This window comes from Neopelma chrysocephalum, unplaced genomic scaffold (genome assembly GCF_003984885.1).
Source record: "Neopelma chrysocephalum unplaced genomic scaffold, ASM398488v2 Primary Assembly neopelma1_43, whole genome shotgun sequence".
NCBI classification, from domain to species: Eukaryota; Metazoa; Chordata; class Aves; order Passeriformes; family Pipridae; genus Neopelma; species Neopelma chrysocephalum.
In genome coordinates, this window is record NW_020897702.1 from 2,653,235 (window position 1) to 2,675,788 (window position 22,554).

The 22,554-nt window shown below is 37.9% G+C and overlaps 1 protein-coding gene across 3 annotated transcripts in view; it reads left to right on the forward strand.

Moving 5' to 3' along the window:
* Window positions 1-22,554, forward strand: part of STARD13 (StAR related lipid transfer domain containing 13) — a 300,545-nt gene that overhangs the window by 69,049 nt on the left and 208,942 nt on the right. For all 3 annotated transcript variants that reach the window (XM_027677746.1, XM_027677745.1, XM_027677747.1), the window contains 2 exons: window positions 5,261-5,407; window positions 9,928-10,062. In XM_027677746.1, the coding sequence (XP_027533547.1) occupies window positions 5,261-5,407; window positions 9,928-10,062 (282 nt within the window). The remainder of the gene's footprint in view (window positions 1-5,260; window positions 5,408-9,927; window positions 10,063-22,554) is intronic.

Genomic DNA, 22,554 nt, shown 5'->3' on the forward strand with positions numbered 1-22,554 from the left:
GCCCTCAGGGAGGAAAGCACGAAGGAGAAAGTGACTGAACAGGAAGTAAAAACAGAGCTCCATACACAAATGTATTTAAGAAGAGTAAATATAATAGGTCTGGGGGTAAAGGATTCATCCTGAAAATGGTCTTTCCTTTAAAACCGATTAACACATAACTTTATATTAGTATTTCTGCAGCTTTTCTTTTGGAAAACTGCTGAGGTCTTAATAGCCCATCTTAGGTAAACATTTTGGGGATCAGAAGGATCCAGATTGCTCTGATTTTTATGTGATGTCCCTGAAGAGCTTTCATTTTCCCAGCATCCTAGCTATGTGCATGGCTTTGCCTGCTGACTTGAGAGATTGAAGAGACTTTCTTGATAATTTCAGATATATAGCAATACAGTTCTTAGAAGTGGAAAGGTTGTTGACTGCTGAGTTTACTTACCTGCTTTCCAGGATGAGGATGCTACAAATTAGTTGTCCATCTAACAGTTCTGTAAGTATTTAAGGAACACTATAGTGGGATATGAAGGAAAATTCCCTTTGAAATATTTTATCTTTGATACAGAAGGCACACATAAATCTATTTTGAGAATAAAAGAGTCCTTTGTATTGTAAATACTTTTTTTTTTAAAGGATTTTGTACAGGGAATCAATCTGGCTTCCTCCCCCAGTCCCTGTAGGCAAAGCCCCCAGTGGCTGAGAGACCTTCTTTTACACAGAGGTTCTTTTGAGAACAGAGGAGCCCCATCAGTGCAGCAAGAGCAGAATATGGTATTTGGTCTCTGAAATTGTTCCACATAATCATTATTTGGCAATCTGGGCTGTACATCTGAGAGAATTTTTATCTGAGCAGATTTAATAGAGAGGAGGGTTAAATAGCGTTGATATTTTTTATTTGGAGGTTACTGATTTATCACTCAAAGTTGTACAATACATTAATTATCAGAACAATTGGACCTATTGAAGATTCTGAAGTTAAAGCCACAAATTATCAGATAAATTTAGAGTTGTGTAATTTTCTCATAGCTCTTCACGTGGAAAGCCTTTCTGCTTCCAATATAGGATGAGGTCTGGCAGTGAGGTTAACCCTGACCCTTGAGTGTTCTATATGGACTTGTTCAATGCTGCTGCATTCTTTCAGTTTAAATTTAGATTTGCTGGCAGCTATTATGCCTATTGCAATCAGCTTCATGAGCAAAACATTGAAACAAATATGCCTTTTATCACAGATGTTTTTGCTGAATAAGATTAGTGAAGAACACTTGAAAACTGAAAAACAGGGTGCAGAAGCCTTTGATCCAAAAGGCACAAACATTCGAATGACTGGAATGTATTTTCTTCTCTATGTAAGAAAAGAGCAATTAAGTATTTGGGTGATTGAGCACAATCTTTCACCCTGTTTTATCTCTAATTTGTTATTGGTGGTAATGAAATTTCAACTATGCAAGTGAATACAGAATAGGTATACATATGGATGTGTACACATAACAAAATCCTTAAGCTTGCCATTCTGAAATAGACTGTGGTTGCTGTAGGAAGTAGCAACCTACAACTTTTATGTCTGGCTGATTGCTAAATGTGTTTTAGTAAATCTTAAACAGTTGGGATAGTTCTTCTATACAATAGCTATCTGAAGCACAATAACTGCTTGTGTAACTGCTTTAAGGAAGTGCGTATCACTTCATTTTATATTTCCCACTGACGGTGATGTTTCTGGGGGGTTTTCTTTGGTTTGTTTTGGAGTTTTTTATGTAGTCTATCCGGAGTATATGGGACTTGAAAAATCCATATGGCAAAGGAGTTCACTTTCAAGGCCAATATGTCATTCTTTGGCTAATGTATGCCATGATCTTCATAGACAATATTGCTCTACCTTGAAACATTTTTTGTTGAGGAATTCTCCAGGCTCACTTTCTACTACTGCTCATCTGTCTAAGACAGAACAAGAGGAAATGGTCTCAAATTGCACCATGGGAATTTTAGGTTGGATATTAGGAAAAATTTCTTCATCAAAAGGGTCGTCAAGCATTAGAACAGGCTGCCCAGGGAAGTGGTGAAGTCTCCATCCCTGGAGGTGTTTAAATGTGGCACTGAGGGATGTGGTTTAGTGGTGGATTTGGCAGTGCTGAATTTGGCAGTACATTCACAGTTGGACTTGATCTTAAAGGTTGGACAGTGATCTTAAAGGTCTTTTCCAAACTGAATGATTCTGTGATTCTAACATAGCATATAAAAAGTATTTCTGTAATGCACTTCTGTCTCTATGCTTTTCAGGTTCTTCAAAAGGTAACAGCATTCCTATGTGTTGCTGAATGGATATGGCTGCAACAAAGAAAGGAGATCTTGAGAATATATGGAAAGGAGTGTTCTCCCTGTAAACCTTTTAGGGGAAAAAACAATGAATAAAGCAGGCCATGATTCTTAGATAATTTAGAGTGAGATTTTTTTCCTTCTGAAGGGCAAGACACAAAAGCTTCCAAAGATGCCCTGACCTACTGCCTCTGCAGTTGCTATGGGCAGGGAACACTGATACTCAGATCTTCTGAGCACTTTGATAGTGTCCAACCTAGTTACTGGGGCTGAACACTGGGGAGCTGTGTTCCTCATGAATGGATTAGGCAGAATTTATTCACTGGTCAGATGTCCTACTGTGCAGGCTGTATATTTTTGAATGTAAGTAGCATCATGTTTTTGCTGTTTAGCAGGAATTTCAGGCAACCTTTGAAATATGTAGCCAATCAGCATTTGTTCCAAATGGTGCTTTTGTGCCAAATTTCCAATTAGTGAATGGCATTTGTTAACTAGGCCCATTTGGCTTTATCTTCAAGGATAATGAAACCCTATCTTTTTCCTCATCCCCTTAATAGACACAATATAGAGTCTTACTGAACTAAAAAAAAAAAGGCAGAACTGAATGGAGAATGCTAGGAGATTTATAGTTTGAGGAAACTGCTTAGGACTTGTATTTTTAAGAAATTACTGTGGTTTGAGTTCTGTTGCATTAAAACAAGAAATTTATAAAAATAAGGAGATTTGGCTCATACAGATGTTTGGAAGAATATTAGTGAATGCTGGAGGTATTGTTCCAGTAGGTAAATATTTGTCAAGATAAAGTGTGCTTCCCTATGCATGGAGTTGTATTTTTTATTGTAATGCAATATCACGTGTACTGTTACATGCATTTGGAGTGTCTTAGAAATATTTTGAAGTCTTTCTTAAAAGTCTTCATGAATTTTCATCTTTGTATTTTCTGTGGAAAATGCTAAACTGGAGACACCTGTCCAACACCCCTCAAAATACTCTTTTTTGTTGTGGAACAGAAAATGGACTGTTTGTGTGTGAGGAAGTTGCTCCTGTTTCTTATTGAACTCAAAAATCCAAACTTCTAATGTAACCTCCAGTGTTTGTCACCTGGCAAGTAAAATTTTTGACTAGCTCACAGAAATCAAATACACTTTACTCATTTCTCTGTGTGATTGTTGCTTCAGAATTGTTTACCACTAATAAGTAAGAAAGCACATTCTTACAGCTCCTTTTTCATTTAACTATGTTGAGAAATGGAACGCTCAGATTATCACAGACTTTATACATTCATTGTTGGCAAAGTTCCATGTTTGGCCCTTGTTGAGTCATTTTTTGAGCATTCTTAGTATTGGAAAGATCAGTATGTGAGGAAGCATAACCACAGGAAAATGTAGAATCTTTACTTTGTTTACAAATGAATGTCGTAGACATATATCAGCATGCATGTTTCCTATGTAAGATCATCTCACTCAGAATGGATTCAATGTGAAGACGGTCTTTTGATACTCATTTTCTGTGCAATGTCCTGTATTTTACTTCCAAATGGTTGGGGAGACAATGAGAAGCAGTCAAAGTATTTCTTTAAAAAAATTTAATAGCTACAGAGTTGAAATACAGCTTAGCACTTACAACAGCATTTCAGGAAAACTACTCAGAGGTTGTAAAAAATTGGGACATTCCAAATAAAGATTTGGAAAACTAAAAATTGGATAATTAATTTTCCGTGCTTTTAAGCAATCCCTACTAAGATAATTCTAGCCCCTCTGAAGGGAACATGCACCTGTTTGTAATATGGGACCCAGTGTCTCATGATCAGGGGCCTTACTCTTAGCTTCTGTGGTGAAGACAAGCAGTTCCATCGGTAATAATATTATGTCACTGTAATACTGGAGTGAACCTCCTGGATTCTATTTGTAAAGGGTTTTTTCTATAATAGTGAACAAATTAAAAGTATCTTTCTGTCCCACTTGCGAAACCTTTATAAGGAAACAAATCACCATAAAGATTTATCAGATAAGAATAATAACCTAGCTCCCCTAGGTTTTGAGGAGTGTTGGTATGATGCTTTTAGGATTATGGCAGGATGCAAATGCATTATTACTGTTTGTGTCCTCATGCTCACTATGGAATTATCCTCTATGCAAAGATATGTATTGTTTGTGAAAGTAAGGAAGGTGACAGAGATGAATTATCTTCAGGACAGAGACTAATCTGGGGAGTAGTAGCTGCCTGTGATGACAGGGAGGTCAGTGTGACTGTTTTTTCCTAGTGGATCATTAGAAGTGATGTAAATAAGGAAAACAAGGCATAATGCAGCAGTGTGCACAGGGACTGCCATGGAAAGATGCTTAAGGACAGTCACTGGAAAGGACTTTGAAGAATAAGAAAAGTACTTTTGACAATTACACTATAACGGATTGAAGTTTTTGTAATACAGTGAAGCAGTTCAGATAAAAGGGGAAGATGCATCCAAGTGAAAAAATGACCAGTAAAGCATTCCCACCATGGGGGCAGAAGAAAGCTGCAAGATTTGACAAGTCTGGAATTATACTAAGGAATATAATATAGTACACATGATGACCTTCAGTGTTCTGATTCTTATTGACAACAAGCAATCAGCGGAGAGATGCTAAAATAGTGGCTTAAGGAAGAGATGTTAAAGTTACTTTAGTTTTGATCTTGATTGTGCTTAGCTTGAGCTGGCAGTGGGTCACCCAAAATGAAGTGTTAGAAAGTCATTCAGATACACAGAAGTGGAGTGTGATCATTTGAGTATGAAGAACAGCTATGAATATGTGTCATCGAGATTGAAGTGATAATTGAAGCTTTCTAAATGGCAAAAAGTTACTTAAGGACAAGGAAAGAACTGGTAATCTTTTTCCTTGGGGGCTGGAAGAGAAAATGAGAGTCTTCAAGTTATAAACAGCTTGAATGTTTTAAGACTTCACGTATGTTTGATTTCTTTTAGGCCCAACCAGAAAAAGAATCTGAATGGACAGACTCTATGTCATGGCTTATGAAGAAACTGGAACAGTTGAACTTAGATATTGAAGAAGCTCTGAGTGGTGGCTCTTCTCCCTCCAGTACTCCTTCTTCTAAAAGGCACAAGGAGCTGGTAAGAATGTGTGCGTGTCATATATGTTCTCTAACGTTTAGCTGTAATTCTCCTCAAGCCATAGTTTTCAGATCTAGGTGTGTTTCTGAATAGGCTGAGAAGCTCAGGCTTAAGGGTGGTACTGTTTTCATTAAATAATAATGAAATCTCTAATTTCATTAGACAACTAATGGTCAAATGATCAGAAATGTGATAGGGTGAAACTTCTAAGATTTCTGTCAGTAGGGCTTAAAGTCTTTATAAACTTTTTTTTTTAAGGGGTATTTGTATTTGATAGTGTTTTCAGAATACTGTTGAAGTCCCAGTGCTAGCCTATTAATACTTATTATTTTTATATTTATTTAAAGATATAACAGCAAGAGGGATACTATGTATCTTAATTAAGAGTTGAATTAGTATTTTTCTTTATTTATTTTATCTGAATATTTGGTTTAGATCTTCATTCCTCTATTTAAGAATATTTTGTGATGACAGGTGTCATCAATTGATGACAAACAGTTTCTTAAGCTTTTATTTTGAGGGCAAATAGGACTAAGGATATTATGATATTATTTTAGTAGTTTTTCAGTAAGCAGGGGTTTTTATAGAAGCAAGTAACTGGAGGGTGAAGAGCATAAGTAGAAGTGTTTGTTCTCTGCTTCAGGCTGTTATTAAAGTCAGTTCTTAAGATAGAGTTGTTTGGATCTGCAGCTCTGAATGTTAGTGTTGACTTGAAATTCCTGAAAGGTGAGCTTTTCTGAATGTTTTTGCTGTCACTGTTGTTTCAATGCTTCTTCATTTTGTAAAAGTAAATTCTTAAAGTAAGTGTCTGTGTGGATCATCACAACGTAAATGTTCATGTCTCTCAAGGTGGGATGTTCAGAATCTTGCATCTTGGTATTGCACTTTGCAAAATGTGTTTTCATATTCTACATATTCTACAGAGTTAGTAACCGAGTGGCCATGGCTGTCTCTCATTTCTTTCTTATTGTACATGTCAGCAAGTCAGAACCAGCTCTATCCAACTGAATTAATTTCATAATTAATTTGCCTATTAATGGACCGTGTTCTGTCTTCTTGCAGGAGAATGCTCAATGTCTTCTGTCAAAATACAGTGGCAATGTAGTCTGCTTTTGTGCCTGAAAGTAAAAGCCCAGCCATCAAGAGTTTAAACACTTGTGAGACAGTCTGTTTTTGGCAACCACTGATCCAAACACATTATTTTATGGCTGTGCCTATTCTACTAGGGCAAAAGCCATGGTTTAGTCAGGCATCATTCTTTTTCCGTGATGACTTGAACATCATAGGATATGACTTCAAATCCACTGCTGAAGCATTAAATGAAGGGCATGTAGCATGTAGACAGCAGAAAAATAAATCCAAGTAGATGACATTTTCAAAGGCACTTTGATGCATAAGAACAGCATCATCAAAAATGATTGCATAGAGAATGCCACCACCAGCATCCCAGATGCTTGCAGTTCTCTTATTGAAGCCTGGTGGCAACACGTCTGAGCACAGAGGCCAGGACTTCAGGCACAACCTTCTTCCTTGGACATACCCTCCAAAAGCCTGTGCTACTGATGCAGAGGTGGTCATAAGCTTACTATGCTGATAAAATGTATTTCCAAGCCAGTCACACTGGTCCTGGCACACTTGTTTCCCTTACCAATAATTGCATCTGTCTGGATAAATCCAGAAAGATTTCAAGAATGTTCCTAACACCCATGCCAAAATTACTGTTTTCCTTAATATGATATTTGAGCAGTTACAGTCTTGTTTATCAGGCCACATCTTCTTCCCACTCTAAAGTAGGAGAGCTTTCTTCAACTAAAAAGTTGTCTGTGGACAGCCAAATGTGTGAATCAGCCACATTTTTTTGTAGTCTTATTGGGCAAACTGGAAATTACCTTTAAACCTCCAAGAGCCAATTTCAATGAACAGGTCATTTAACACAAAGGTCTTTCTGATAAGACCAGCAAGATCAGAGCAAGAAAGAGTCTTGGACAATCATTTGTGGAACTGATAATGGAACACCATTTGCCATCTCCTGCAGAAGTATTTGTAGAAGAAGGGAATCATCTGCCCTAATTTAAACATTTATGAATAATTTGCCTCAAAATGGGTGGACTTAGTCTTACTTATAGTCAAAGAAGAGAAATAGATCCTCATAAATGTCTGCATAAATTCACTGTGAAGAAACAGATATTGTAGATCTCAAAATGACAGTTGCAGTGGAAAAATAACAAAGTCTTGTATTCATACAAATTGTATGAGTAATTTATCTTCTATCAATTCATGCTATTTGGTCCATATTTCTTACTATAGCTTGTAATTTGTTCCACACAGATCAAATATTTTAGTCTTGTCACTTACAATGAAATTGAATAGAAAAAAGGCCTATCTCAAACATATGTTTACTAGTAACTGTGTAAATATGGGTTCTATAAAATGATGAAGCACTTGTGGGTTCTTCGTAGGATTTTATCCTATTTTTATTATATAAACTGGGTACTGATGCAAGAAATTATGATTGAAAGTGGTTTGGGGTGAAGTATTCAGAGATGTAAAGCCAACTTTGTAGACCCAAGATATTCAAAGCAGGTGTCTACTGTATAAATAGCAACATGGTTTGTTGGAGCTGCTGCTCTGAAAATTGGTCTCTCGAGGGTGTGGACAATTTTTAACAGATGACAGAGTTTTTATTTCTCATGGCAAATGCTGTGTCTCAGAAATACATTTTGTAATTTAATCACTAGGTTGAGCCAGCTAGTTTTCTGCTGAAGGATTTTTCATCTGTTCATGGAAGTAACTCTTTGATATTTTATTATTCTTTACATTATCCTGTTGTGATGGTAACTGTTATTAATAATACTCATTTGAATAAAAATTTTACAGAAGAAGGCTAAATATTCTAATAAAAATTCACTGGATGAATAAATATTATGGAACTGACTGGGTGAGAGTAAGGAGTCTTGCAGTATTTTGGTGAACAAATTTAAGGTGTTTTCTAAAACATAATAACTTTTAGACGAATGTTAAGAGGTGGTCTGTCTTTACATCTGTGTAAACCACAAGCTATTACTGGTCAGTTTTTTGTTGGGAAATGGTATGGGGCAGTAGCACTGACTGTATTCCTCAGTATCTGACCTAAAAAAGATGTTAAAAATCATCATCTATAACCAAATTATCTTCTGAAGCATTCTCTCACCAGTGCAATAAATACATGATTAAAGTGCAAAAAACAGAACTGTCTCAATATACTGACAGCAAAACTGCTAGTTCTGGACAAACACATTTAATAGTACTGCTCTTCTAAAACCTCTACCTTTCCTATGGAAAAAAAAATCTTAGCAATATAGAAGGAGGCACTTTATAAATGAAACATGAGATAAATCACTCTTGCTGCACTTAGTGCGTTTCCCTGTTGTTTAATGTATCCATTTCATTGCCACTTGATATGTGGTACTCAGTTTCAATACAGAAAAAGCAGATCTAGAGAATGAGAATCGTGATTTCAGTTTTGGCCCTGTATCATTCGTGGATAATGGCAGAGAAGTCCTGTTTGATTATAATTACCCCATCTTATATTAGAGCTGTGACTGTCATTGAACAAAATCTTTAACTTACACATTCTTTTAATTTTTTGCAGAAGTATATTGTCTTCAAACTTTTCTTGGGCCGCATACTGATTCTTCTTTCACCTTTTAAAAGCCTCCACATTTTACATCCCTGAGAAATATACTAACTGGGAACTAGGCAGTTGCTGTTAAAGACCAGGAGCAAATTTGTCCCCTTATGAAGGGGTACATCCAGAAAATGGGCTGATTTGAATGATTGTACTCAACAGCTCTGGACTGCTCTGCAGTGCACCCATGATCCTGTTTCCCTCATCGTTCCTGATACGGATTCTGCTGGTGGATTGCAACGTGTATTGTTTCTTCCTCATCCACCCACTTATTCCTTTGAGGCGAACCAGGATACATGGGGGAATGTTGTGCAGTTGGTCCCTTCCTGGCATTGCATTCAGTGTGGGCCCAGAGTTAGGATGTGCATCTTTTAAAAAATGGTGTGGAAGTGGAGCAACCAAGTGAGATCTCTCCAAGTTTGGGGTGATAAGGAAAAGTGGATTTGGAAAGTCCAGAGTTTGTAATTAGAAAATGAGAATTTGCTGGGTCTCTGTTTAAGATAGAAAAATGAACATGAAATAAAAAGTTTTAAATAATCTGAATAAAACCATTTCTTTTTCTAGGAAGTGATTTCATTCCCTGATGTTTAGGAAGGTGTACTACTCTTGATTAGTTCTCCGAATATGTATACTAGCTGTTAAGGAAAGGACTTCATATAATATCTGGATATGTAACTTAGCAAAATGTAAAAATGATGCAGCAGGTGGTTTTAGGAAAAAAGATTGAGGTCAAATGTTTACATCAGAGAAAAAAAGCTTTAAAAAGATAAAATTCCAACTTCTTATCTTAGAGTTTACATTAAAACATTTATGACTTGCCTTTATTTATAGTGTTTTTTAAATTCTCTTACAGTGCCCTGTTCAAGTAGAGACAGGCTTTTATGGAGATAATCATGAAAAGGGATCTTGCAAAAATAAAAGAGGAGACTATCAGGATCTAGACTGTTTACCTTACCCAGTGTCAACTGGAGCACGACCTAAAACTGATGTAAGTAGATACAGCATTATTTACAACATTTTCTGACCTGCAGGTTCAGTAACCTCAAAAGTTGCAATTTTTCATTAAAATTGTCTGTGCATTTATTTCTTCGAAGTAATTTGTTCTGTAGATATTGTGTTACATGGAGGAGTTAGGCTTGCAAAACAGTTACAGATAAAAGTTTAGTCAGACTTGAGTTAATGGGACATCAGGGCTGTGGGATTCATCTAATCTGATTTTAGACCACTAACGAAAACTTCTACATTTGAACTAGTCACTTGGATCACCCTTAGAGTCAGTAGAAAGAAACAGGCACTTCTAAAGAGTCATTCATCTCATCTGGAGGATGGATGTGATGGATTCCAGACATCAGAGCCACTACCACAGCTTTTTCTTCATTGCTTGTTTTAGAAGTAGTCTCTTTGGATTTTTTAGTTTGGTTGTTGATTATGCCTAATTCATGGTGAATTCCACACTACACCACATTGTCTACAAGCCTAAGTGTTCTCCTCTGAAGGTTTAGTTAAATCCTGTTTTTAACCAATAATAGCAATATTTATCTGCGTTTTTTTTTCAGAAGGTGATGCTGTAGCCCACAGTCAAAGTCTGTTAAAATCCATCAGAGGGTTTTCTCAAAAGGCTTTGATTTACTTTCCCAACAGTAGCTAAATGTAAGCTACTTTAGGATCAGTGTCTTTGTTCCGAAATGCAGATGGTTTCCGCCTCTCAGGTTTTAAATTACTTGTGTGCTAGCAGTGCCTATGATCATCACACAACATAAAGAATGGCTGCACTGGATTGAATCAAAAGTACTTATAGCCCTGTATCCTTTTTTGGCAGTGGTCAGTGTTGGATATTCAAAAAAGAAGTGTAAGAACAGGGTAAGCAGATCGTAATCCATCTCAGTTTCCTTTGAGGTATTTATCATGCAGGCACATTGAAGCCAGACACTATCTTGCAGTTTTGTAATTAATAGGCCCTAATGGTCTTTTTTTGCCTCTAGTTGTGTCTTTTGTATTCATTTGTTCTTTTGATATTCAAAATGTCTTGTAGAAATGAGTTCCAAAGTTCAGTTGTGGAGTATGTGATACAAAACCCTTTTCTTATTGTAAATTTGCTACCGAGGTATTATTTTGGCTGTCATTCTTGTACCAGCAAAAATGGAATCTTAGGAATCTTGTAGGAAGTAGTGAATACCTGTGGCTGGTTTGTTTGGGGTTTTTGGCTTTTTGTGTGATTGCACTGATTATTTAATTATATTTTCCTGTTTATCTCACAGTTATTCAACATCATGAAGTCCTTTTGCAGCAATTGGCAGTCAGTTTTAGTTTTTATTAACCTCTGTAATTTAATATCATCAGAAATGTCTGTCCCTTTTTATTCCTCCATTTTCCAGTTCATTTGTGAGTATACTGAACATATATCTGTGAGACCATTGGGTAACGTCCATCCACTGTAAAACAAAACAAACAATTTAATTATTCCTAACCCTTTTTTTTTTCATTTTAAGTTAGAAATGTAAATCCATTTTTATTTCCTGACATTTTTTTCATTGTTCCTCCTTGTTGGTGTAGTTTGAGTCTGATAGTTAACTTCACCAGAAACTTTTTGAAATGGAAGTATATTGTATCAGTCAAATCACCCACATCTGCATGATTATTCAAAGAACTTGGCCTCCGAAAGCCCTAGTTATTCTTCCCAATTAATCTGTGTTACTATCCTTGTGTTTATTCTGTTCTTAAGCATACTTTCTGGTAATTTTCTGCCGTGGATATCAGTCCTACTAGGATCTCTTCCACAAATAGCTTTAGAAGCATTTTCAGGTATTGGCATCACATATGCCACCATCCATTCCTCCAACCCCTAAGACAATAGGTATTAGCAGTAATTATATATTAAGCCAATAGCTCAGCAGTTCCCTTTCTCCTAATCAGATGCTCATTTCAAGTTACCTATGCAATTTTGATTAAAGCAAAATCTATTATATTAAAGGTATCTTTAGCACTGTCATGTTCATCTACCAAAGAATGATATGCATGCCACCATAAAAACTATGTATTTCATTAAATGAGCCTACTCCTGTGCACTGAAATGGAAATTTGAAGGTGGGCTCCACTTGCTTACTAATTGAACATTATTGTCTTCCCACTAGCTGTTTCCTTTCCTTAGAAAATAAGTTTGCTATTTTCCATTTCTGAAAAAACACAAATATTTGTTCTGTTTGTTGCTTGTTCTAGTTGGAAAAGATGGGAGAATTCATTAAAAAGAGACTTGTCAACTTTATTAGTTTTTTTACTTCCGCCAAATGTTCAGGCATGTGCAAGTATCATTGCTTAACTGCCTTCTCACTAGTACTATGTAAATATTTTTGAAGTGAAGTTGAAGTAATACTGTTGTTTGTCTAGCAGTGTGTGGGAGGAAAGGCGGAGAAAGTAAGTTTGGGGGTTTCTTTCTTTTTGAAGTCTACTTTTCTCTTTTGATTGTAAATTGGGAAATACTAGTATGATAAAAAGCAGTTCCACGAATCATCGTCAGTACAGTCTGTGTGTTGTATCAATCCATTTTGTAATGCTGTAGTAACAGTGGGACCCCTGGTGGCCTAGTGGTTAGCATGTGGGACTCTCACCGCTGCGACCCAGGTTCGATTCCCAGTCCCCCCAGGCAGATGGAGCCCGTTAGCCCTGTGAGGCCATCCATCTATGAGAAGGTCACTCTAAACAAACCTACGTCCGGAGGACCTCACTGCCATTGTCCAAGCTCGCTTGGCCCCGGCAGATGAACCTTAGGATTAAAGGGTGGGCTCAGTTCAGCGCAGGCTGTGTCTCACCTAAAAAATCCATTGCGCAGGCTTGAAAGGTAAAAGACCTTTCCCCAAATCTTCGTTCGCGAAGACTGGCCATTACTTACTTAGTAACAGCAGTGTAATGCAGAAAGTACTGCTGTTGCTTAGGGCAGCAGCTAGACTAGAAACCTACTGGAGGCACAGAATTTCTTAAGAAATTAATGAGCTGGTTTTTAGTTGGACAGTGCTTTAAATTAGGAATAAATGTTGAAATGAGTGTTTGCAAATGTCATTCAGGAGAGCAGAACACTTTACTTCCTTCTAAGTGCCGCTTTTGGTGCTCTTTTTCATGCAAATTCAAACATTGCTATGTCTAGCTCCAGGCATGCAGTCTACGTAAGTCCGTCATGTCTCTCCAGTACCCAGATTTTCACTGCTTATTCAATAAGATACAGACTTTTCCATATTTTTTAAAAAGGGTATGCCGAAGTTACTTTTATTATAGTAAAAGGAATGGGTCCAGATGACAAAAGGTCTAATTCCTTTCACTTCACAACCAGGCTGCATCTGTTTAATTCCCATGGTCCAAGTGGTATAATACCTAACTTGGGAGTAACACAGCGATAAATCGGACCTGTTGCATTTTCATCATCCAGCTTTTCTTCTCTTCTAATTTTTGTAAGTCAGGTGGTCAAAAAGAACTTATCTCTCTCCACTCCCCAGGAGCTCATATACCAAGGCATTTAAAGAACCAAATACTCTATAAATTATTGAGATTAGCAAATATAGCAGAGAAGACCAGTGTTAGAAATAGCAGGGATGCTACAATTCAGGAATAATATGCAGAGAATTAGGCAGGACACAGCTGTTCAGTTTTCAGTACAAGGCACTGATGTTAGCTGCACACTTCCATGGATACCAACTAGGTTACAGCTTAAAAGATACAATGAAGGGTTCTTTGTCAAACTTCTCACAGTAGGTATTCTGTTTATATGCTTTTAAAAGATGGCTTGCACTTTACTTACAATGTTTTGATAGAATAATTAATTCATGCTTTAGGGCAATGATGTGTCAAGTCACATCTCCATCCTTCCCCCCCCAAAAGTTGCTTCACTGGAACTTTTTTTGAGAGGTACTAAAGGAAATGTGTACCTAAGGTGACAGGAAAACCAGGTGTGTGAGAGACAAACAGCAGATTTTCACCTGACAATTGCTGGCATTTGTAAGTCCGTGTCTACATCAGAGATTCCATTACAGGAGAGAAAAAATGACTTTTACAGCAAAATACAACTCACCTTGAAGTAGTCACCTGAATGTAGGTCCCTAATCGAAGCGCTCTGTGCTCCCAAAGTGCTGGTGTTGCTTGGTCAAGTATTTGAAGAAGTGACTGTCCAAGGCATCCGTGCTTAGAGCTGGATAAGCTAAATCCCTCACAGGGCATATAAATTAGAATCTGGCATTTGGTGGGCAGTACCTGGCTCTCCATGCTCTGAGCAGAGAAAACTTTGATGGTCTGTCTAACTTATGAATCTATCAGGTGGTATCAGGTGGTGTGAGAAAACCATCAGTAAATACACTCTAGCTCTTGCAAGTAACACAGTATTGTCTGTAGTATGCACTCTGTGAATTAGTAAGAAACAAAACTTCATATATTGGTAGCAAGGTGGGCTATTTCCACTATCTTTGGTAAGTCTGCTTTTTCTCTTTTTTTTTCAGTATAGTTGATGAGCACAGTCTTGATTTCTTATGCTTTAGTTCGACAAATAGCTTGAGCTCATTAGACCAATAGGGCTAGAATTAATTCTTTTACATCTTTGAGGCTTTTTTTAACCTGATTTCTCAGTCTGATTCACTGCGCAGCCACATGAATATGTAGGCTGGTGCAAGAGAGTGTCAGTGGCTGGAGATGAGGCAGGGCAAACTCCTTCTTTCAGCATCAATGCCAGTTTCTGCTAGCTTAAACTGTTTGTGAACTATATGTGTGCTAAGCCACTTGATTCAGAAAATGTGGAGCAAAGCACTGCTTTGTAATCCATATGACTGAAAAGTGTTTGTGATTCCTTTAAAAAGTTGGGAGGTTTTTTTTGAGAAATGCTAGTTGATGCTATAGTGTTTCAGAGTTTAGGTCAGAGGTTCCAGCGAAGTCTGATATCTTCTGACATTGTAAAACTAATAAGGCAGCAATCTATGGCTATAATAGTCATTATCTCTCTGTAGGCAGTGTGATGCTTGCCTGACCCTCTGACATTGTTTGAGGCAGAGAAATTAAAAAATAAAAACAGCTGAAGGAAAATCAGAATCATTGTGTTTCTCATGCACTACTTGTTCAATATTGCTGTCCATGTACCAGCAGGGATCAGAGATTATTCCATTAGTGAGTGTGTGTGTTTCAAGCCTTTTATCAGATGGCTGCCAACATCCAGGCCAGAAGAAAGTTACAACATGGCAACTCATAGCAGTTTTTATTTTCACACACTCTTTGGGATTTGAAGGATTTTAAGCTGTTAACAAACCTTAGGCTGATCCTTCATTTCTCCACAAAATGTGTAAGCAGTCTTCATTTTACATCCGAGATTAGAACTGCATATAACCTGGCTCTGAAATAAGTTTCACATTTTATCACTGCTGGATGCAGTCAAATTTATCAGTTCACGGTACAATTTACAGCAGCAGTTACATCCATTATCTAGTAGGGTGTGTTTCCCAAGGTGAAGATTAGGCTCATCATGCTTTACTCTGACCTTGCCCCCCATTGACAAAGTTGTTAGCAAAGCCCCAAGAAGACTTGTGCAATCTCTGGGCAAAGATTACTTACCTCAGGGAGCTCTCTGCCCATTCTAGAATGTTGGCCACTTTGTAAGACCCAACAAGTGCAAAGATGCAAAGAAGTGCAAAGATGAAGTAAGAAGCCTAGACCTGAGTGACAAAGACATAGCATTGAATGCTTCATTTTCTCAAAGAGATGCTGTGTTTGAAGACACAGTTATTTGGCTTTGTTGGAGCTGGAGATTACTGTTTACACTTCAACTAAATGCACTTGTAAAAGCAGCACAGCTCATGCAGAAGAGATACAGAAATCTTTGCAGAAATCAGGTCCTCACTGACTTTCTCAAAGTCTCAGAAGCAGCTGATTGGTTGCAACAGGGTCAAGAGCAGAACCTATACATAATCTCTTCCTCATAAAGAATGCTAACTCCAATTATTCCCATTCTTGCAGAAACAAATTTCAAACTCTGTCCTTTAGCCATGTGAATTGCTTTCCTCTTTATCTTTAATGTTACCATTAATTATGTCAAAAAAATAGCTCTTCAGTACAGATGAGGGTAGCCTGAAACATTGTCTTTTCATAATTTTTCTTCTTGCATTCAGTACTTAATCTGACTAGTATCCCACTGGGACAGAGACATGCTGAAATAGTCAGGTAAAGTGACACACTCCACTTCCAGCTGTACCCCATTATGGTGGACTTCCTTGCCTCAGAACAGGATGGCTGCCTTCCCATTCTTTCTCTGCTCTGCCCACACAATGAGGACATTACCCATCTTTCCCAGGAGTACTCTAGACTTGCAGTCATTTCTGAGCTGATCAAGTGCTCCTGGAAGACAGAATCTTCCCTGCTTTAAGATTAACTAGTTTTTTGGTAGTAGATGAATTTATTGCCCAGGAAAAGCCTGTACTAACTCTAATGAAAAACACTAATAGGGAGTGAAGGGCAAACGCCTCCCTTCCTTCCTGAGAGCTATATATTCCAATACATATAACTCATACTCCAGACTTTCTCATCCACTTTGTTTCCAGTGCATTTGACAGCACTCTGACCAACGTCTGCTCCCAGCAAGAACTAGTTGCAAGGACCCAGTGTATCACCTTCTCTTTTCCTTTTTGTCTTTATTCCCTCCTCCCATCAGTCATCTCCTTCACACAAAGCTGCCTGTGAAGCAGGCAACACTGTGCTTACATATTATGCTGAAATCATGATGCCACGGTGAGTTCCGAGAACAGAGAAAGGGGAAGCTCAGTATAAATTTTAGCTTTGCTCCATATTAATATTTTGTACATGAACAGGTACACTTTCAAAAAATTTTGAAAGGAAAACTAGCAGATTAAACTCTCATCTAATATATCTTCTAAATAGTCCTGAATTCCAAATCTAAATTCTCGATCTGCTCATCTCTGCCTAGTGAAACCTCAATGGAAACAGGATCAGGCTTTCTGAATCAAGATGTAAATACACAAAACCAGAAAACACTATATCCATCTCACTGATCAGATCGAGTATCTGAGTAGCATTTGCAGTTTTAATGCCAAAGAGTGACTGTCTCAGGTGTTCAGTTCTGATGGTGGCAGAAGGACACCCTGAATTAGAAAAGGTAGGTGAATATTATACAGTTATTGTGTTTATCAGAACTGGCTAATAAAAAACTGTTCCATTATGCATTCTTACTGATTTTTATTCTAAAATTACCATATAAAAAGACATTACAGGACAGTTGGTAGGCCACTGCCTTTTCATTTTGGAAATGGCATCTTGAGCTGTGGGTCCCTTTTAACAATGCTTAGAAATATTAAACTGGGACTTGGCATTGCAGTGCTTACGTATCATAGTATGAAATGTTATCATATTATTACATATTTTTTTTGAGGCAGGACAGGTTTGTTACCTATTAATTTTATTACAACTTCTCCATGGAATTTTGCTTGTGCATCTATTGATTAGAATTAAAATTGGTAGCCTTGTTTGAATTTACTTCCTTTTGTTTGTCTCCACTACTACAAGAACAGACCAGAGAAGCAGAAGTGATCCCAAACACACACAGCCCAGAAAGTTGTTTTTTTTTTTTCCAAATGCACACTTATAAATCCTCTTATTTATTTTCATGTACCTTTTAAATTTTGCTCAGAGTATTTTAGTGAGGAGACTCCAACATCTTGCACCATAGGTATACTGCATACAGATGGCTGGATAGTGTTTTATTTCTTAGTGGTAGTAATGCTGAACTCCAAATGGACTGAAAAGCTCCTGTCTTCTTGATTGATGAGACTTTTGAGATGTTAGTGTCAGTTCTAAGGAAATGAAATATTTTAGATCATCCTTATTCATTTAGGAGCTAATTGTGGCATGTTTCAGAACTGACCAAAAAGTAGTTATTGAATAATTTGTTTGGCGAATTTCAAAACATTCCTTAAGTAAAATTTTTAACATATTGTGGTATGTTGACCTTGGCTGAGCCAGTTGTCCACCAAGCTGCTGTATCACTCCCATCCTCAACAGAGTGGGGAAATTAGATGGAAAAAAACTTGCAGGTCAAGACAAAGGCATTTTAATAAAGCAAAAGCAAAGGTTGTGCATGCAAAAGCAAAGGAAGACAAAGTTATCTATTCTTTACTTTCCATCAGCAGGCAATGTCCAACCACTCCTGGGAAGCAGGGCTTCAGCAGCACTCATAGTGGTTGCTTTGGAAGACAGACAAAGGCCCCCCTTCCTCCTCCTTTCTCTTAGCTTTTATTGCTAAGCAGACATCGTATTGTATGGAATATCCCTTTGGAAAGTTTGGGTCAGCAGTCCTGTCTGTGTCCCCTCCGCAGATCTTGCCTACCCCCAGCCCACTGGCCTTCGTGGGTGGGGGGGAAGAACATTGGAGAGTCAGCCTCGGGCTGCTCAGCAGTAGCAAAAATGCTGGCATGTTATCAACACCTTTCTAGGTACAAAGAACAGCACTATTGAGGGCTGCTATGGGGAAAATTAACACCATCTCAGCCAGACCCAATACACTTTTTTTTTCTTAATTAATTGCTCAATTTCAGTTTTTTCTGACAAAAATTTTGTAGTCAGATGAAGATAATAATCCTAATGTAGCTATGCAGAAATTAAAATTACTTTGAACTGCTATGGTTAAATGACTTGATCTATGAAAATATTTATTTAGTTTAAAATTACATTAATGGTATCATTTTTGCACAGTATTTTGCATCAGATTCATTATTTTAATTTAGTTTTCATAAGGATTACTTGGAGACTAGGGATATGCTTCGTGTATTTTATTTCTGAAACTCACTGAGTTATCTATGTAAGAAAGGAAAGAGCTTTCTTATTCATAAAATAGCTTTGAGAAATAATTTAACAATATTTAATTAATCTCAGATGGATGTAGACAAGATAATTTATATGCCTTTTTTGCATACAATATAAAGTAAAATGGAAGTTTCCAACTCATTTTTGCAGTAAAGTTCATTTGATGTAGTTGAAAAGGTGTATGAAATCTGTATTGGGAGGAGACTAGAATTGGTTATTTTTATTGCTCAGCATTACATGGCTGTTTATGTAGTTCAAACTGATAATGTCTGTTTATGTCGTAAGAAAAGCTTTGAATGAGCGAGCAACCACAGGAGCAGTTGGGAAGTAGAAGTGACCCACCTCTGCAAGGGCAGCCAGCAGGTCCACCAGGGACAGCAATAGCAGCAGAGCAGCTGGACTTGGTGGTGATTTTGCCAAAACCCCATGAGCAGAGACTGCCAGCAAAATATATTGAGCGAGCACTTTTCTGAGCCAGCCCAATCCCTTTCCCATAATAACTGTCCCAAGCTCACACAGTGAAATTTGCCATCTAGGTCCAGCTGTAGTGATGAAATATTTGACTGCTGGCATTGATTAATTAGCACATACATACCAAATTAATCCAGTGTGTGCTACTTGACTTTTATAGACATATTTATCCTGCATAAATTGAAATATGCAGTATTCTAGAATGACATTTGCTGTTATGGTAATTTCCAGATCTTCTAACTGAATTCTTTTGCAGAAACTATAACGCAAGGCAGCACTACTCCTCTGTGCTGTATTTCTTGTAGCACAGACTGTTTGTAGGAACACAGCCGCATTTCATAATAGTGCAGTCTTGCTAATCATAGACGCTAAAATTGCTGACTTACATTTTAGCGTTAGCACACAGTCTCAGAAATGCATTGCTTTTCAAGGGCAGACTGAAATGTCCTGGCTCTTTGTCAGTAGATGTGGGATTCAAGTTGTCAAAATAAGAATATCTATAAATGCATCGCAATATGTGATCAGGAACCATGCTAGTAAATTATACCATGCCTATGCAAATATAAAGAGAGAGAACCTTACTTGTATGCAGTTAACTTTTTACTCACTGAAGTGCAGAAAGGGAAAGAATTTTTTTCTCTTCTCTTTGCTTATGCTTCTGGGTGCAACACAGTTTATTTAACTGGGTGACAGTACAATTTTCTACTATGTTTTGTAGCTGCCAAAGAAAAGAACAAGTGATAAAGTACACCAGCTCCCATGGGTAAGAATGGCAGGCATCTGCTGGATTGAACCCTACCAGGCTATCTGTTGTATTTTTGTTTGTGGAATTGGTTGAGCACAGTTTTCTTCAGGAAAGTATGTCCAATCATACCTTATCTGTCTGCCTACCTGTCGGGGTTTGCATTGTCCTTTTTTCTGGCCTTGTGGTATATTTGTTACAATAGCATGAAAAAAAAAGAGTGAATATGTTCTACTTATCAAAGTAATTTCTCTTACAGTGTAGCTATTACTAATTTTATTTATCTTGGCCTCTGTTTTAGGACTGCTGCCATTTTTATTCAGGCAGGGTTTTGCCAGTTACTTCACATGTTGATCAGACGGTGCATGATTGAGATGGAGCCTTTGACTTTTACAATTGTTGTACACAGCATGAGCAAAGCAGAGAGATTCAAATATTACCAGAGATGTATATTAAAAATGTGTCCTGCCTGGGCTGACGAAGTGCTTCTGTGGCATTTTGGAGCTTGGGTAGAGTCGGACCCCCAGTCCCACTTAAGCAGTGGTGCAAAGGTCTCTCATAATACCAGCCTCTGGCTCTTTGTCCTCTGGAGAGCCTGTAGACTGCTCTTGCCTGTTTCCCACGCTGAGGAAGAAGGGACTTCCATCTGTAACATACCAGAGACAGAGGCTGGCACAATGCATAGGGAGAGCATTTTCTATGCAAATTAATGGAGCAAATCATGCATCCACTCTTTCTAATAGAGATAATCCCTCTCAAGGTACAATTTTCTCTTGTACTTCTACTGGGAGGAGGCAGCTTTGCCCAACTGCCACTCCTTTGTCCCGGGATGTACAGTATCTCACAATACTGAAATGTGATTATGCAGCCCTTTGTGTGATGTGCACTTATTCAAGGGAAGTACAACTTCAGAAAAATTATTTGCTGAAGTTTTCTATCTTACTGCCACTCATATGGCCTTTTTTTGTAAATTCCCAGAACTGGACACAGAATGATAAAGTAGTGATTTTAAGATGAATTGCTAGTTGTTAGGTGAGGCCTGCTGATAATCCACTGTAGGAGAAAGGTCACACATTGTTTGAAGCAGCTAAGTGTCATAATTATGACTGTCTTTAAGTTGGTATTACATGTTTTAAAATTTACAATGACTAATCATTTGCTACAAAACCAAAGTGCTCAGAAAATAAAAGTGTCTGAAGCTTCTTTATTGCAAAATGTCCTAATGCAAATTTTCAGATGAACCATTGAATTTAGAGCTTGAGAACACTGTGGGTCCACCAGCACGCTAAAAAATTGAACTGAAAATTTCCAGAGGGACTTAGTGTCTTAAAACTTAAGCTAACAAATAGGAGTTTGCATCTAGAACTGTGAATCTGGACTGAAACAGAGTTAGCACAGCCTCAGAGAGGAACTGGAGCAACCTAAAGTCTGAGAGAATTTCTAGCCTGTTCCCCTTTACCAAATCAGAATCACCTATACCTATATCTGATGAAAGTTTGTCCAACTTCTTTTTAAGACCCCTACTGACAGACTACAGCCTGTTCAGATGATTTGTTTTAATACCCCTCTTATGATTAGAAAATTTTACTACACTTTCTTGCTGTGAAATGTCTTGTGTTCATCATCAGTATGCAGAGTAAGTTATATTCTTGTTCTTTCCTTTCTGCCTTCCTTCTGCAGGTCAGTCTGATCATCTAGCTTTTTCGTGTAGGTCCTGGTTTCCAGACTCCTTGTTCCATCTAGTGTCTCAACCTGCACACTAAATATTAATTTGAACGTGTCCAGAGCTAGTTACATGTCTCATAGCTTCATCTGCAAAAAATACCAAAAAGAGTTTTAGTAGCTGAGGCCATAGCAGAATCTAGGTGAGTTGCACAGAAACTGCAGTGAATGGTGGTATGCTTTCCTCCCTGTTCACTTCCATCTTCTCTGCAATCGTGGTTACAAAAGTCAAAGTTCCATTAATGGTATTAATTCCTCCATGTCCTTAGTTTAGAATATCCTAAGAAATGTGTGTAAGAGACGGTTTCATCTCTTACTCTTTTTGTTGTTTTCACATTGACGGGTTTGGTGAACAAAATGCAGACTCTAACTCCTGGCAGGGCTGTCTGCATTGATCTGAGAGGACATTTTTAGACTACTTGCCAGCCCCCCTGGAGAGTCTACAGCAGAGAAAAGTTACATTTTCCCGCCTCGGCAGAGCCAGCCTGCCCAGGTACCTACGGTCTAACCAATTGGCAGCATGGAGGAGTCTGCCCGGAGGCAAGCCGGCCAATGAGCGTCAACCGTGAGGTATTTAAGACCGTGCCCAGCATAGCCAGTAGAGAGTTTTTTGTTGGTGGTCTTTTGTTTTGGAGGTCCAAGACAGCTGGAGTTCAGTTTTGTTTGGGCCCAGGACACATGGTGTTCAAGATCCAGTCCACCAGGTTCCAC